At 56.2% G+C, this 14,832-nt stretch overlaps 3 protein-coding genes across 3 annotated transcripts; 2 read left to right on the top strand and 1 right to left on the bottom strand.

The window, feature by feature from the left end:
• Positions 1-277: 277 nt before the first annotated feature.
• Positions 278-1,660, bottom strand: CGGC5_v009185 (uncharacterized protein; the record flags this gene model as incomplete). Its single annotated transcript, XM_032034682.1, has 4 exons — positions 278-341; positions 396-831; positions 889-991; positions 1,046-1,660. 4 exons carry the CDS (start codon positions 1,658-1,660, stop codon positions 278-280), a joined length of 1,218 nt encoding a protein of 405 aa, XP_031886447.1.
• Positions 1,661-2,466: 806 nt separating this feature from the next.
• Positions 2,467-4,373, top strand: Eif2b3 (Translation initiation factor eIF-2B subunit gamma; the record flags this gene model as incomplete). The annotated part of the gene is made up of 4 exons (XM_032034681.1): positions 2,467-2,647; positions 2,726-4,081; positions 4,133-4,253; positions 4,307-4,373. The coding sequence occupies 4 exons, from the start codon at positions 2,467-2,469 to the stop codon at positions 4,371-4,373; spliced, it is 1,725 nt and encodes a 574-aa protein (XP_031886443.1).
• A 6,559-nt stretch (positions 4,374-10,932) lies between these two features.
• On the top strand, positions 10,933-12,260 carry brlA (C2H2 type master regulator of conidiophore development brlA; the record flags this gene model as incomplete). Its single annotated transcript, XM_032034680.1, has 2 exons — positions 10,933-11,951; positions 12,008-12,260. The coding sequence occupies 2 exons, from the start codon at positions 10,933-10,935 to the stop codon at positions 12,258-12,260; spliced, it is 1,272 nt and encodes a 423-aa protein (XP_031886442.1).
• Positions 12,261-14,832: the final 2,572 nt, after the last annotated feature.

The following is a 14,832-nucleotide window of genomic DNA, read 5'->3' as shown; positions in this document are numbered from 1 at the left end:
GCCATATCTAGAAGTAAAGCAGACGACGAACTGACTGGCACAATCCAGACGCTGGAAAGTAGAAGAAGAGACCTGGAATTGATTTTAGTATAAGCATAAGGTCTTTCTATGCGGAAGCAACCACTCTCAAGAAGAGAAATCCCGGCGAGTCGCAACCTCAACGGTCGATTACGATAACTATCTGCTCTCATGATAAACGTCACATGATATCGTGGTATATACCAATCCAAATAAAAACACACATTTCCAAACCCTTCCTACCCTTTGTAGCCTCCCATCATACGGCCTTCGTTCCACGTGAAAGGTCGTAGCTCTCGACATAGAAGCTCGTGGTGTGGGGGCTGGCAACTACGTTGTCAAAGAAGCTTTTTTTGTACAGCGGAGGCAATATTTACTCCCGTCCCTGGACGCGGCGTGCCCAGTCATCGTGGACCCGCATCCCATCAACGACCACAACGCCCCGGCCCCGGCCGACCCGGTCCGGACGCTGCCACCATTTTTCTTCTGGCTTCTCAGCTTCCGACTCGCTGTCGGCAAGACCACCGTGCCCGTTGTCGGCACCCACAACCAGAACGATGTCGTGACGCAGCCAAGTCTGGAGGCTGGACACCATTTGGCCGTTCTCGCCCGCCAAAGACTCCTGGAGATACACGATCTCGGGCTGCAAGTGGCGTAAAATGTGGGTGTGACCATTGGCAGTAGTAAAGGGCAGGACCATGGTCTCCTTCTCAACCAGAGCCAAGGCCTGGGAGTAGACAGCGTTGAATGCAGGGCTTGTGGCAGAGGCATTCATCAGAGGGCTCTTTGCTGGCTCGTCTCCAGGAGTTTGGGCTTGGTGGTGGGAAATGTTAGAGAAGGACGAGCTCAGCGAAGGTGGCGGGCGGGTACTCGAAGGTTCACCTGCGGTCTCCTTGAGACCAGGGGCGTAGATCAAGACGAAGAGCTTAATGCTGGAGAAGTCAGTGTAGCGTGGAATATGCGACAGGATTGACTAAAGCAAGGTCAGCAACGAAGAAGGAGGTCTTGGTTCAGAGGAGTCCCCTACGGCATGCTCATGGAATCCATCGTCATCAAAGTCATCACCATGGCTGTCTGCAGACACCACAATGGCGACAGTCCTCCTTCGCTTCCCTGGCTCCCTCGGAGCGGAGGATCGCTCCTTGCGGGCATCAGCTTCCTCAGACCACGTCTCGTGGTCGGCGTAGGCGTTCTTATCTTCCTCGCGGATAGCTGCCAGCGCGCGTCCGGCGACAGCACCTGCTGCAGCAACACCCGCCGTCACAGTCTTGCCCGCGGACTCGAAGAATTGCTGCGGGCTGGGAGTGCGTCTCAAAGCGCCCGACATGCGCGCCCCCCACGTCTCTGCGCTGACATCGGCATCCCGGGACGCATCGCCAGTAGTGCCGTAGGTCTCGGCCCCAACATTGCTTGATGGCGGCTTCGGTCCTCTGGAGGAATCGTAGGCAGTATTGCCGCCAAAGTCGGCGGCATCGTAGTCGAGGTCTCTGACGTGGTCGGTCTCGGGATTCTCGTCCTCATCCTTGCGCTGGCTCCAGACCCAGGCTGCGAGACCAACGGTCGCGACAGTCACAGTGACTGCGAGCGGCACCCAATGGCTCCATACCCCGCGACGCCGAGAGTGTTGATCGTTCCACGACATTTAGATTGGCGTGACCATTGCACCAGGGCGCGGGGCCCAAGTTGACGTATATTCTTTAGAGATCGGTAGTGGATTTCGAGCTTTCGGGAGCTACTGGCGGCAATTGGGCGCTTCGAACAGACGGTGTGGATTTGGAGGTTGCCGCAGGTGAATCGCCAAAGATCAATACTTCAATGAGCCGCCCGTGATCGTAATGGCAAACGGATGGTGTCAAAAGACAGAAAATCGCAACGAGGAGGTGGGCTGGAAATCGCCCACTTGTTCGCGAGCTCGGGTGGCTGGGCTTGGGGTGCGCATCAACATGGGATGGATGAATGGGGATATGGATGGGGACACACTGGATGACGAGGAGCTAAGGCCCCAGGGGGATCCCGAGGTTGATTCTGGCTGCCATTGGTTGCCGGGCCAAAACAAGCTGACAGGTCCTGGGCAGCTGACAGCGCGACACCTGCCGGGCCGAGGATGAGCCGTTTTTCGTCTCCAAGCTCGTCACGTGCAGTCTCCCCACCATGACGCGCCGGATCAGGACGTGAAAGTGGGTCCACAGAGCCCGTGCCTCCCACTCACAGTCACAGTCGGAGTTTTGGTCGATGACTCCTTCCAGCGGCCGATTATCAAAAAATAGTTACTGAGTCGGCCCTGGCATTGACGTCGCAAACACGGCGCATACAACCCATAACAACACCATCCGAGTCTGCAATTGCTAGCGCGAACTCGGCAATCCCTCTTGTACCCATTTCAGAGCTCGGAAGGATCTCCGAGGACCCCTCGAAGCAGACGCAAACACCCCACCATCGCATCTCAAGATGCCCCACGCTGTGTCGATGCCCTCACCAGGGCTCCAAGCCTTGGTGCTTTGCGGCCCCGGGTCTTCGTTCCCGACGTTTACTTCCAACCCAGATGAAAACCCCAAGGCGCTGCTTCCCATTGCCAACCGCCCCATGGTCTGGTATCCCATTGACTTTTGCTACCGCATGGGAATTACAAGTGAGTTGTCCTGGCTGGGCATGATCTCAGCCTTACCCCGCCATCCGCTCCTACCCGCACGAGGCTGACCTCTTCCAGATATCACACTCATCTGCCCCGCCTCAGCAGAGGAGGCAATCACTACCGCCTTGAACACAAACCCTCACTTGACGGCACTGCCCCTGCCTAGGCCAGACATCCTGGCGCCCAAGGACCTCGACCAGACCACTGGTACTGCCGAGATCCTCCGTTTGCCTGAGGTGAAGCAGCTTGTCACGTCCGACTTTGTCATTCTTCCATGCGATCTCATTTGCGAAGTTGCTGGTGAGAAGCTGCTGCAAGCATGGATGGTCAAGGGAGCTAGCATGTCCGACCTTCTCGGCGCACCCAAGTTCTCTGGCAACAGCTCCAGTGCTTTCAGTGGCGGCCTCGGAGTATGGTACGAGACAAAGACAGCCCTTGCCGTCAAGAAGGAGGAAACCGACTTTGTCGCCGTTACGCCGTCTGCGCCCTCCGCTGTTGCACCGCCAAAGGGATCTTTGCTGCCGCATCTCTCGAACCTCGTCTACTCTATGCCCACAGACACCTTGAAGGACTTGACCGAGGAGAAGAAGGGACTTCCCATTCGCCACGGCCTGATGAGAAGTCATCCCAGGATACGTATGCTCACCACACACAGAGACGCTCACCTTTACATCCTCCCGAGATGGGTCATGGACTTCGTGGAGAAGAATGAGCGGTTGGAGAACTTTGGCGAGGATGTCATCGGATGGTGGGCAAAGGCTGGCTGGCAGACTGGTCTCGCCGAGAAGTTGCAACTGGACGAGGTGCTTCGCAAAGACGAAGAGGACGACGATGAGGACTCCGTCCAGGAGAGTACGACTTCACCCCAGGACGACGACCCGGAGGAGCTTCGCACCGTCCCCGGTGGCGAGGACGGCAAGAAGACGGACGGCAATGACCACGCTTCTGGAAACACTCACGGCGACCTCACAGTACCCCCGATCCTCGCTTACATTCACCCTTCTCAAGCGGATGCACCGCTGGTCCGACGTGTCGACACCTCCAAGCTTCTCCTGAACGTCTCTCTGCATCTTGCAAAGCTGCCCTCAGTGGAAGAGACAGGTGTTGACGCCGCATCACCTTTCGCTCACGCCAAGAAGGTGGCCTATCCAGAGGGAGTCAAGGGTCGCACGACCATCACCAAGGCCGACTGTCTCATCGCCGAGAACGTCACCGTTGAGGAGAAGGTCTCTATCAAGGAGTCTGTTATTGGCGCCGGCTGTCAGTTGAACGAGGGCGCGAAGCTCTTGCAGTGCCTACTGATGGAAGGGGCCCAAGTCGGCAAGAACTGCAAGCTGACAAGATGCATTTTGGGCAAGAGATGTGTCATCGGAGATGGAACAACCCTCACAGACGTTGAGGTTCAGGAGAACCTCATCGTGGAGGCTAAGAGTAAGTTCACTGACACTGAAGAGAGGACGCCGATTGCTGACTCAACTATAGCCGAGGACAAGGACAATAAGCTCATGAGCTCTGACGGACTGGATGCTACGGAGGAGGAGATGCAGGAAGTGTTGGACGACATGGACAATGAGGTTATGGCTCAGAATGAGGAGGCAGTCGAGTAAGATGCAGCATCGATTCAAGAAAGAAAAAAAGCCTTACTCTCCATCTCAGCCAGGCCTCGCCGGCGGTGCCCTTCATCGGCGATCTCTTCTCTCGTGCTAACCTGGTTCCCTTCTAGAATATCGTGAGCGCCGTCTAGTCCCAGACAAAAGAAATATTGAATGAGGGTGGAACGACACGCTCGACCTAGCCACCGTCGAGGACGGACCAAGGTTCGCTAGACCGAACTTATGGGGTCAGTTTTCGCGAGTAAACATGTGCAAAGGGGCAGCAAGACATGGAGACACGAACATATAGCGACTTTCGACCGACTCAGGCGCCAAGAAAGGGCATCCGGCCCATTGAGATAATTGAGTTGCTCCTAGCTTCTCAAGACGACTTCACCAGACCCTCCGACCACAGGTGGAGAACCGATAGACATGTGCCAGAATCGCGGCGGCAGGCTGGTGTCCGCGGGATGAACGGAAGTCGAACGACGGCCTCCCATCAGTGGAGAAACGCGACCGATAACATTCCTGATGTTCGCCAGAGCCCAGGTACCAGCGAAGGGGTCGTTCTTGCCGTGCTGGCTTTATGAGAACCCCTTGAACCCCTTGAACCCCTCTTTCAGGGACTTGTGGTGGCTTCATCAGCAAGACAACATCTCGAGCTTCTATTCCCGGTGCAAGCTTCCAAGCCACAAGATGGAGGAGGTCCCAAAATCATCCGACTTTATTGGGCCGTTGCACCGAACATGGCGCTGAGAGACCGCTGACGAGGGTAGGTCTGAAAACCCCTCAATCGCGACTTTCCCATCATGGAGAATGCGGAGTTTCTCCAAGGCTGCAGATGGGAAATCGAGAGAGCCCCTTGATCTGCCCGACCCGGAGAATTGTGGACGAACTATTTGCTGTCTCCGACATCTACAGTACATCATCATCATCGGGCCAGGGGTAGAAGAGACCAGCTGGGGCGGCGGCGGCGCTCTGCAGAAACAGCCCTTCCACCCACACATCTTGCCAGGGGGCAAGACTTGGTCTGCTGCAAGGATACAATCAATATTGGGCCACTCAGAGGCCCGATCAGAGACAATCCCAGCCGAATCGAGGCTACGGTCCAAGCGGTGCCAGTGCCGAGCAGTCGACATCGGGCATTTGCTTACATGACAGATGTGAGCTATCACAATCCTTTATTGTGGTGTAAAGGAAAGTGCGCATTGTCCTCCCACCGTCCCAGGTTGGCGGGTTGCGTGACAGATGCTGGAGTCATGGGCTAGCGAACAGACGGCGGACGATTTACTGTTCCCCCTTTCGGGAGGATGTTCACAGGGGCCTCGAGAGAGGAGCCGATGATGAGCTCTAGTTCTGAATCTGAATCGCATGCGCGGTCGTACAGAGATCTGATTGAATCAAATCTAGCAACAATGGCCGGTGAAGGCTTTCGGCAGGCGAGCGAAGGAAGAGACGGACTAGCAGCCGTACGGCGGAGAAAGAGGACCAGAAAATGAGGTACACTACATGAAAAAGGCCAGGCGTCTGGACAAGAGACAGGCGTGCTCCCAGGTACCTCGAGGAACGCGGTTACGCGGGACCATGGATGGTGAGACCACAAAAGTGAGTCGTTCGCGCAAGAGTTGTGCGTTCCTCGTGGCCGTTGTGGCAAAGCACGAAAAACCTGGAAGTGCAGAGAGAGAGGAGGGGAAAAGCAAGAGACAGAGGCTCTCCCACGCGCGTGTTTGAGGGTGTTGGATCAACAGACGTGGACGACGCCCAGCATTCCTCTCGCGTGTGCGCCAAGTTTACAGGAAAAAGTAAGAATATGATGATGGATGGAAGGTGTGCGCGAGAAAAGGAGCATTTCCGCGCCGGTTCGCCCCCGGGCACCTGGAGGTCTGTGGAGCGAACTGGCTTCTGGCCCCGGGGGGGCACCATTGGCGGCGAAAGCCGAGGCCGCAGACTCAATTTTGAGTGTGTTCATGGTAATATGGAGTCGCGGAGGTAGTGCTGTGTCAGTTCTCGGTGGTGGCCTAACGGCCGAAGGTTGTGTGTGGCCTGCTTTTTCCGCCTGCTGCTACGGCGTTCGACGTGCCTCTTTCCCAGGGACAGGGCGGGAAATGGCACTAAGATTGAGGCGCGATGGGGTTGAATCATGAATTTGAGAAATGCATGTGGTGGCACCTTGGTTCGAGGTTTGGACAACGTTCAGGTCCCAGGGACACACGCTTTTGATGGATGTGCCTGGGCTACCGCACAATCTAGGCCAGGACGCGGGAGCAACGGCTGAGCTCTGTCAGTGCCATAGCCTTGGCTATGAAGCAAGAGGCGATGATCGTCGACCGTTGGATTTCTCTCCGGGGATGTTGCAGGATGAACAAAGGCCGTGAGCGAGTTCGTCCCAAAACGGACGTCCTGTCAAATGCCACTTCGGGCGTTGATCGGATCTACCAAGAAAGGCCCGGCTATCATTCGACCGGGGAATCTTGGACAAGAGGTCAAGGAGCATAAGCCAGCACCAGGCACGAAGGCCGGTCCGGGCTCCCATTGATGGAGGAGGGGGGGCAGTGGGGAGAGGAGTAGGGGAAAAGCCGTGGTGGCCCCGCCCTTCAGCCGGCGACGAGCGAAGTCTATTCTGGGGTTATTCACAATGGCGTCTGTTTCCTAGGAGCGATTATGTCCCTTTCTCCACGGGCCCGTGTCACTCGACAAGCGAGCGAGGAGGGTATGGATTAGAGAGAGGGCGGATCCCGGATGCCGCCATTCTCTCCAGCCTGGGAGAGAGAAGCTCGGCCCTGTTCGCGAGCCGTGACGATGCATTCACGGGGTGATGGAGTGGGATGGGATTTGTAGACCCCTGTCCGCCTGAGTCTCGGCTTCGGCAGCTTGTCGTCGATCATGGATGGGCTGGGAACATGCTGCAGCTCGACCAGGGGAGCGAGGAACAAGAGTGGATAACGAGCGGCCACTTTCCTTCTCTCTTTCTCTATGACGACGCTGCAGGCTGCACAGTTTGAGTATTTTGCCCAGAATTATTTGGAAAACCACAGCTGCATCGACATGGGATGAGATTCAAGTGAATCTCCGAATGCTACGCTGCAGGTGTGATACAGAAAGATTAGACGAGTCTTGGATGCAATGCACGGATGTTGGTGTGCCTGAGTGAGTTGACTGCAGGCCTGGGGTGGTGATGGTGGTGGAGAGGAGGGGACAAGAGGACGAGGAGGAGCAAGCGGACGAAAGAGAGCGACAGAGGAAAAGAGGCACAGAGTTGGCGGCGGACCCCTCAGGCGGGCGCGCCAAGTAGCGCGCCGATAGACGCGAATTGCGGACGCTTGGAGTGACGCTAGCCACCGTCACGGCCCCTTGGTGTCGGACCTGGCTCCTACGAGTTATCGTGTCCTGCGTGTCTAGTCTTTGGGAGTGGTCCCGGAGATGCAGCCCGTCATATCGGAGGCTGAGGGCGAAGGCCGCCGACGTATGGGTCGTCCTAAGTGGTTGTTGACCTGCATCCGACCTGCAGCAGTCTCGGCCGGGGGCCAACATCCGTGGGCGTGGTGTGTGTGGTCACCATGCTGTTGGCCTTGGCTCTCTCTGTGTCAGAAACACGGAGAAGGAGAGAGAGCAAGAGCAAGAGAGCAGGACAGAGGTCGAGGAGGATGTGCGGAAGAGGGTGTGGTGGTGGTGGGTTGGTCCCCTGTCAGTGATCATTCATGATCGGGACCAGGACCGGGACTGGGACTGGGACTGGGACTGGGACTGGGACTGGGACTGGGACTGGGAAGCTGTGTCTAAACTTGGTGACCCGAACGGTCCCCGCTTTTCCTTTCAAGCGTCCTTTTGAGCCCTTCAACCCTTGTTCATCGCACTCTGCCGGGATCTGCTCTCTCAAGCTCGAGTTCTCTCGCATTGTCGAGGCTCTGAATGGGCGACCCGATGACCTAAGCCTAAGCTGCACATGGGTTCGAGGCCAATGAGATTGAGTGATGAGCAGCAAGCATCATTCGCAGATCCTACCAATTGGATGGTGTGTGGGTTTCGTCCGCTTGCAGTTTTGCCCGTTTGGCCGTTTAATCCTCCCCCCAATTGAATTCTCACTCTCTTTCTACTCTTTCTTTCAATCACGCAACAAAGTTTCCGCTCCTTCACCCAACCCAACGCAACGCTCTAGACTCACTCGGACGAGCGTTGTAACGGTTGGCCCTGACTCAAGTCCCTGGGCTTTCCTCAGCCTCTCTGTCATTTTCAACTCTCACTACAGTCCACACTATCAATCCGTCTCTCCTGATTCCCCTCCCCCTCCCTTCCCTCTGTATGACTGCCAATGGCTCTTGGCCTGCTCACACATTCCGGACGCTCTTACTCGTTCAGTCTTCCCGCAGTTCTAGTCCCCTCTGGCTTCGAGTCCGTCTCCTCAGAACTGCTCAACATTTGCTTTTTGCACATCTCTCGTTTGCATCGTCCTGTCTCAGCGCCTCTTTTTTATGATGAGAGGATTAGCCACTTGGCTATGCCATCCAAGCGAGATGTGCATACCTAACTTACGTCAGTCGCTGGCTCGCCGCTCATTCTCACTGTGTGGGCTCTTATTCCCTGGCTAGCGGAGAGCTGGCGACCGGGGTGCCAGCGCCGGCCTGCTGATTCTTGCTTTTCCCTTGCCAGGCTTTTGGCGAGCTCTTCACGGCCATCGTCATTTCTCACATTTTGCACTGTGTCTCATATGCATCATACATTTCATCCGCGCGTTGGGTAATGAAGGCAACTGGAAAGAAAAGAGGCACACACACACTGGCAGATTGTGCCTGCCTAAGTGTCGAAGCTTGCACCGCGGCCTGTGCCCGTGTCTCACACCAACAGCACAGCTGGCACAAGACTCTGTCGGCCCATTGAGCGCCGTACGTATCAAGTTATCAATCCTCCATTCCAGGCATGGCGTGTCTCCATTCCGCAAGGTTACACACATTCAAGCTGCACTCTTACACGCAGAGAGGACAGAGACAGACGCTGCGGCAGACGAGACACACGCACGCACGGCAGCAAGAGCCCCGGTACGTATCCCCGGGCGCCTTTCTCTCTCTCTCTCTCTATCGTCTGTGTGTGTGTATGTGTCTCCCCACCCGCTCACTCGCTCGCTCGGCTGTCATGCCGTCTGGTCCCCTTTGGCCTGTCAAGCCCAATGTCTCCGACCACACCACCACCACCACCACCACTGCCACTGCAGTTGGCTGGTCTGTCCCGCTACACGTCTGTTTTACCGCGACCTGTCATCCACTACGTAGTTCTGAACTATGAGCACGCGTTTCTCGTGCCCCCTTCTCACTCTCACATATGACGATGGGGCCATCCTGCCTCCCTGCTGCTCGTTGGGTGCTCACCAGTAGGAGTCTACTGCCTGTCTCGCCTGTTCGGGCGTCCAAATCTGGAGATGGAAGAGAGATGGAGAAGACGAGCGCAAGGAAGTGGATTGTTCAGACCCCTGTCGCCCATCACCCTCACCCTTCACCAACCCAAAATCCACGAGCAAGGTGCAAGCCAAAGCGGTTCATGCAGGTCCTCTTTCTTCTTTCACCTCCTCTCCCCTGGGGGCGGCCGTGAGAAAATCTCCAGTTGCCTGGCAGTCCCTCGGCCGTGGGTTCGAACCCCCTCCCCTGCTCTGGCTCAATGTCGACTCGATCACTCTTACTCCCCCAGACCAGGGGTTTGCTCACCCAAAATGCAAACCAAGATAGAGTAGACCGGGTTGGCCTGGCCGCTTGGGGGCCCTTGACGAATGGATACAGTACACCACACAAGGACCACCAGCCTTTCCCAGCATCCAAACTTGGGACCTGGCTGTGTCCCCATGTCGGCTCCTAATTCGGAGTCTCTCTGACTTTCTCTCTCGCCTCTTGATCGCTGCCCATGTTCCTCTGCATAGCCATGTTTTCTGGACAAGAGAAGAAGACTAACAAAGCTGGCCCGAGTGTTGGATCACCAGCTAAAAAGCCCGTCCAACGTCCAGGGCACCGTACCTGGTGCTGGTTCAGCCTATCCTCTCAAACTGACACATATATGTACTGGGTCGCGTTCATGGACCGGGCGATCGTCTCATTGTTTCTCAGGGACGACGAAACAGACAGGCCGAACTGGACCATCCCGCTCAAGAAACACTCGCACGCTGCTAAGGCTCTGGGCCCTCGTCCATCTGCGCCCATTAGATCGGTGGATCCCCCTCCATATGACTTGGGGAGCCTCTTTTGCCTCCCTCTTCCTGCACCTAATCTTCGTTCCTGTCTACACGCCCCCCTCCCGCGCTGCCGCCGACGCCTCTGCTACTGCTGCTGCTGCTGCTGCCCTTAATTCACACTCCACACCTCCCATCCCCACTATCACGTACTCAGACCTCGATACATTCCTATCTGGGGCTCACTGTCTCTAAAGCCTGGTGTGTATTGATGACACTATTTCCCCATTCTGTGAGGATTGCCCTGCCCATCACTCTTTAGGGGCGTCATCTTCATCTCCGTCGCCCTCCGTTCCACGATATAACTTTGGTCGAGCCGCTCGTCTGTGGAACGTTTCTATAATCCCATCATTCTTCATCATCTATTCCACCCGCCAACTCGCTCCCTCTTCAGTCGACCACGCCCTCGACCGAATTTCACAAACGGAGCTCAATAACAACAACCGCCCAGCAACCACATACTCTACAACATCACAGGCACAATGATGTCGCAAATGTGGCAGCACGAGCAGGACCACTCCATGGATGGTATCATGGACTCCTTCCACACCGAGGCCAGCTTCGGCTTCGACGGTGCCATGTCCGTCGGCACTACAACACCAAGCTTCTCCGCCGCCTCGTCCGTCTACGATCCCAACGGGCCCTTCACCCCCCGCTCCGGCCGCTCTACACCTCACGACCAGAGCTCATCATCGCAGTCCACCATCGACTTCGACTCCTCCTTCTCCGCCCACAGCTCCTTCAGCTTCGACCATGCCTCAACACCAGACAAGAGCTACTTCCCCAAGGTCGAGATGGGCATGCCCATGCAGTATGCGCAGTCCGCCATCCCCCTCACGCCGTCGAGGAGGCAGAGCGCCGGCTACGGCAGCATGGACCATCTCGACTACAACACCATGCTCCACGTCACGCTCAACTCCCACTGCGTACCGGGCATGTCCTCGCCGCACCACCACAACCATCAGCAGCACCACCACCAGGAGCCGCAGTACTCCCTCGCGCAAGACCTCCACTCCTCCCCCTTCGTGATGCCCACGCCGCACCGCCAGCTCACCAGCTCGACGCCGAGCAACGTCCACCAGAGCATCTGGAGCTGCAGCAGCGAGAGCCCCATCATGATGTTCGGCAGCGATGCCACGCCCTCCACCTCCCCCCTCCAGGCCATGGGCGCCGTCAAGCGCGAGACCACCCACTCCCCGTCACCCCTCCGCTCCTCCCCCACCAGCGTCGCCGCCTCCGCGTACCGCAGTGCCCACAGCCACGGCTCCCGCCGCCAGATCTTCGCCGAGGTCCAGCGCAAGACCCTGGCCCTGCAGAAGAACCAGAACGACATGGAGGCGCTGAGGCAGCTGCGCTCCATCCAGGTCAATCAGGACGGCTCCGTCCTCGACTGCGGCTCGGTGAAGGTGCGCCACGTTGCGCCCAGGAGGGAACGGTGCACCTACCCCGACTGCACCAAGACCTTTAAGCGCAAAGAGCATCTCAAGCGTCACTTCAAGGCGTGAGTTCATCATCACATGAGACCTTCAGAACACAGCCAACTAACAACCTCACCAGAACACACGAGAAGGAGGTCGAGCTCTACACATGCCCCGCAACAAATTGCAACCATGTGTTCAAGGAGCGCCGCGACAACTTCGTCTCGCACCTGCTCCTCCACAAGCAGGGCAAGTCCAGCAGGACGCCGTACAACGAGAAGGCCGCCAAGCTCTACGACGAGATGTGCCTGCAGAGCAAGAGCCGCAAGCGCGTCAAGACCGCCAGCGCCAGCAGCGGCAGCTCCAGCTCCAGCTCCAGCAGCAAGAACTGAGGTCGAGTGCGCCTGGCGCGGCTGTGAGACACGCAGGCCCCGGGGGGGGGTTGCGCTGCGGCCGAGAAAGACGAGAGGGGACCTGCCAAGACGCGGGATGGCAGCAAAATTACGGCCGTTCAACCTCGCTACCTCCTGCGAGACAGGGCTGCTGCGCCTGGCACGCCACGCTGCGTGCTTCCTCCCCATCCTTGCAACGACATGACATGGGGGGAGTTGGGGGCCCCCGGGGTGCCTTTGACCGCACCAACCAACCAACCAACAAACTGTTAAACAACAAACTCACACAAACAATTCTTAACCTGTAATAACTTTTCATGTTCCGTTGCACCAACCAAAGCCCAAGTTTTTGATTCCCGCGGGAGGCGTTCGTCAAGGAAATTTGTCTGCATTTTTACACTGTTTCAAAGTTGGGAAGGGGGGGTCAGTTGGAAGGGAGGATGCTTTTGCTTTATCAGAGGTTTTATGGTGGCATCGGTTCTTTTTTACTACTACGCAACGACGTTACATGCATTCTTTTCTACGATTTACTCGACAAAATCACACACACAAAAGACGAGACACATATATTTTTATCATCAGACACAAAAATCTTTGTTCGGAATTGGAGACAAAAAAGAAGTTGTGAGAAAGACCAAGGTGGGAGAGGAGGATAGCGGATTGGGTGGTGCAAAGGCGCGAATTCCTGGGAGGAGAGGCCAACTTGTTTGTCTTAGTCTACCGTGGCGGCGAGATTCTGAAAGTCAACGGCGAAAAAATGGTTCGGGAGGGGGGCGGCAGATGACGGCTGAATGATGATGTTGCCCATCTGAGATTTCTTTTGATACACTGTACTACTCTGTACTGGCGAGGATACGAAGATCATTTTTTTTGCAAGCACGAGTGGAAGATTAGACAAATTGCTACACCATGAAGAGACAGCAAGAAGAGAGAGTTGAGAACCGAAATCAAAACGGGACACATGCATGAGCGGGTCTTCCGCTATCGCAGTCACAAAAAGTTTCAATGCACATTATTTGGAAGCAAAGAGCAGAAAAAAAACATCAAACGTTTGGTCATTTCTCTCGTGCGTTAGTCCCGTCTGCAGCTTGTTGAGGAAAAGCAGACAGACGCAGGTTCGCAGCAACGCCGCGCAGGTCGCAGACGCAATCTTGGTTCAGCTTGCATCGTGCATGCCCTCTTCGGCCGTTTGGGAAATCGCAGTGGGGCCATGATTGGCGCAAGTACCGAGGCGTTCCCGATCTGGGCCTTCTTTTGCCTTTGCAAGGTAGCATCACTAGCATCAATCAATTCTCTCTGCCCCCTTCCCATCGTTCCTTGCGCGGTAGCATTCTTGGAGGGCCCTATCGACGTGCACTAGGCTGAGATGAACCCTCCTCTCGAGGCTCATCTCGGCAGGTCCCTGTGCTGATCCCGACCGAGCGTGCGAGTTTAGGGTGCTGGCTGCTCCACTCACGCGCGTAAGGTGGATGGGGGAAAAGCTGGTTCGGTTGACATGCCTGTCTCAGATTCGGCGAAGACGCCGCGAGGGACGACTGCCATGGAACGTCCCTGTATATGAGGACAGCTGTACTGGTAGGTTCCGAGCCGTTCATCCCATCTCCGCCCAGGTTGTGACTATGCTCCATTATGTTAACCCAGAGGCGGAAAGGGTTCGCTCAACGGGCGCGGTTCAGGCCGTCCAGGGCCGTTTTTGGGAGCGATGTGGGCTCGGGAAAGCTTCCGTCGTCCTTTTGGGCCCCCCTGTGGGCAACGAATGGGCTGGATCACGGGATGAGGCGGATGGAGTGCGAGAGGGGCACGAAGGAGACAGGGGCGATATCGCTGGAATCTAGGGGCTCGGTGGGAGATGGCCGAACGGCGACGATGATGGCATGGCAGGGGGTTGTGCATCAGGGGCAGGGGCGAAAATGCGAGATGGTGCGATAGGCAAAAAGCTAGACTGCAGAGGCCGGCAATTAGGGGACACATTGGATATCGGAGAAGAGTTGGAAAATCTCCGTCTGGCTTGTCTTGAAGGGGTTTGGTGATCGGGGGAAAGGCGGCGGCCGAGGGTGGATGCCGTGTAACCGCCAAACGTCCTCGCGGTTCTGGTGCTGCGGATGGATTTTGGTCTTCCTGTTTCTGATTTTTCACTACTGCCTAGTTCTGCATAGTCTCTTTTGGCCATCTGTCTATATCGGTCGTCGATGTGACTGAAGTCCTTCCTGATGGCTGATCTCGGTTTTGTCACTTTCCAAGCCCCTGATTAGGCTTGGTGGGCATCTCGTTTCCTTGTTTATCTGAGTTGTCAATATCAGTCATAAATGATGGAAAATTGGGCGACTTACAATCAGGCCACCATGTAGCGTTGAGTAATCTAACCAACGCTCGGATGTGAGTCTTCATTGAACTCTGAAGAATTGATGATCCCATACGACGTCGATCTTGGCCGGTAGCTCGGTATGCAACCAGACGGAGGATTTTTTCTTTGCTCAGATGCAACTATTGAGTGCACGTTTCAGGTTATGGCTTTGTTGTGTTCGTTTCGTTGCACAGCAGGAGATGCAGCTGATCGAATGCGGGCAGCTGC

Source organism: Colletotrichum fructicola, assembly GCF_000319635.2.
Source record: "Colletotrichum fructicola Nara gc5 chromosome Unknown KSG_Nara_v1_contig05, whole genome shotgun sequence".
Lineage (NCBI taxonomy): Eukaryota > Fungi > Ascomycota > Sordariomycetes > Glomerellales > Glomerellaceae > Colletotrichum > Colletotrichum fructicola.
The sequence above is the reverse complement of the archived record's forward strand: the minus strand, read 5'-3'. Positions and strand labels throughout refer to the sequence as shown.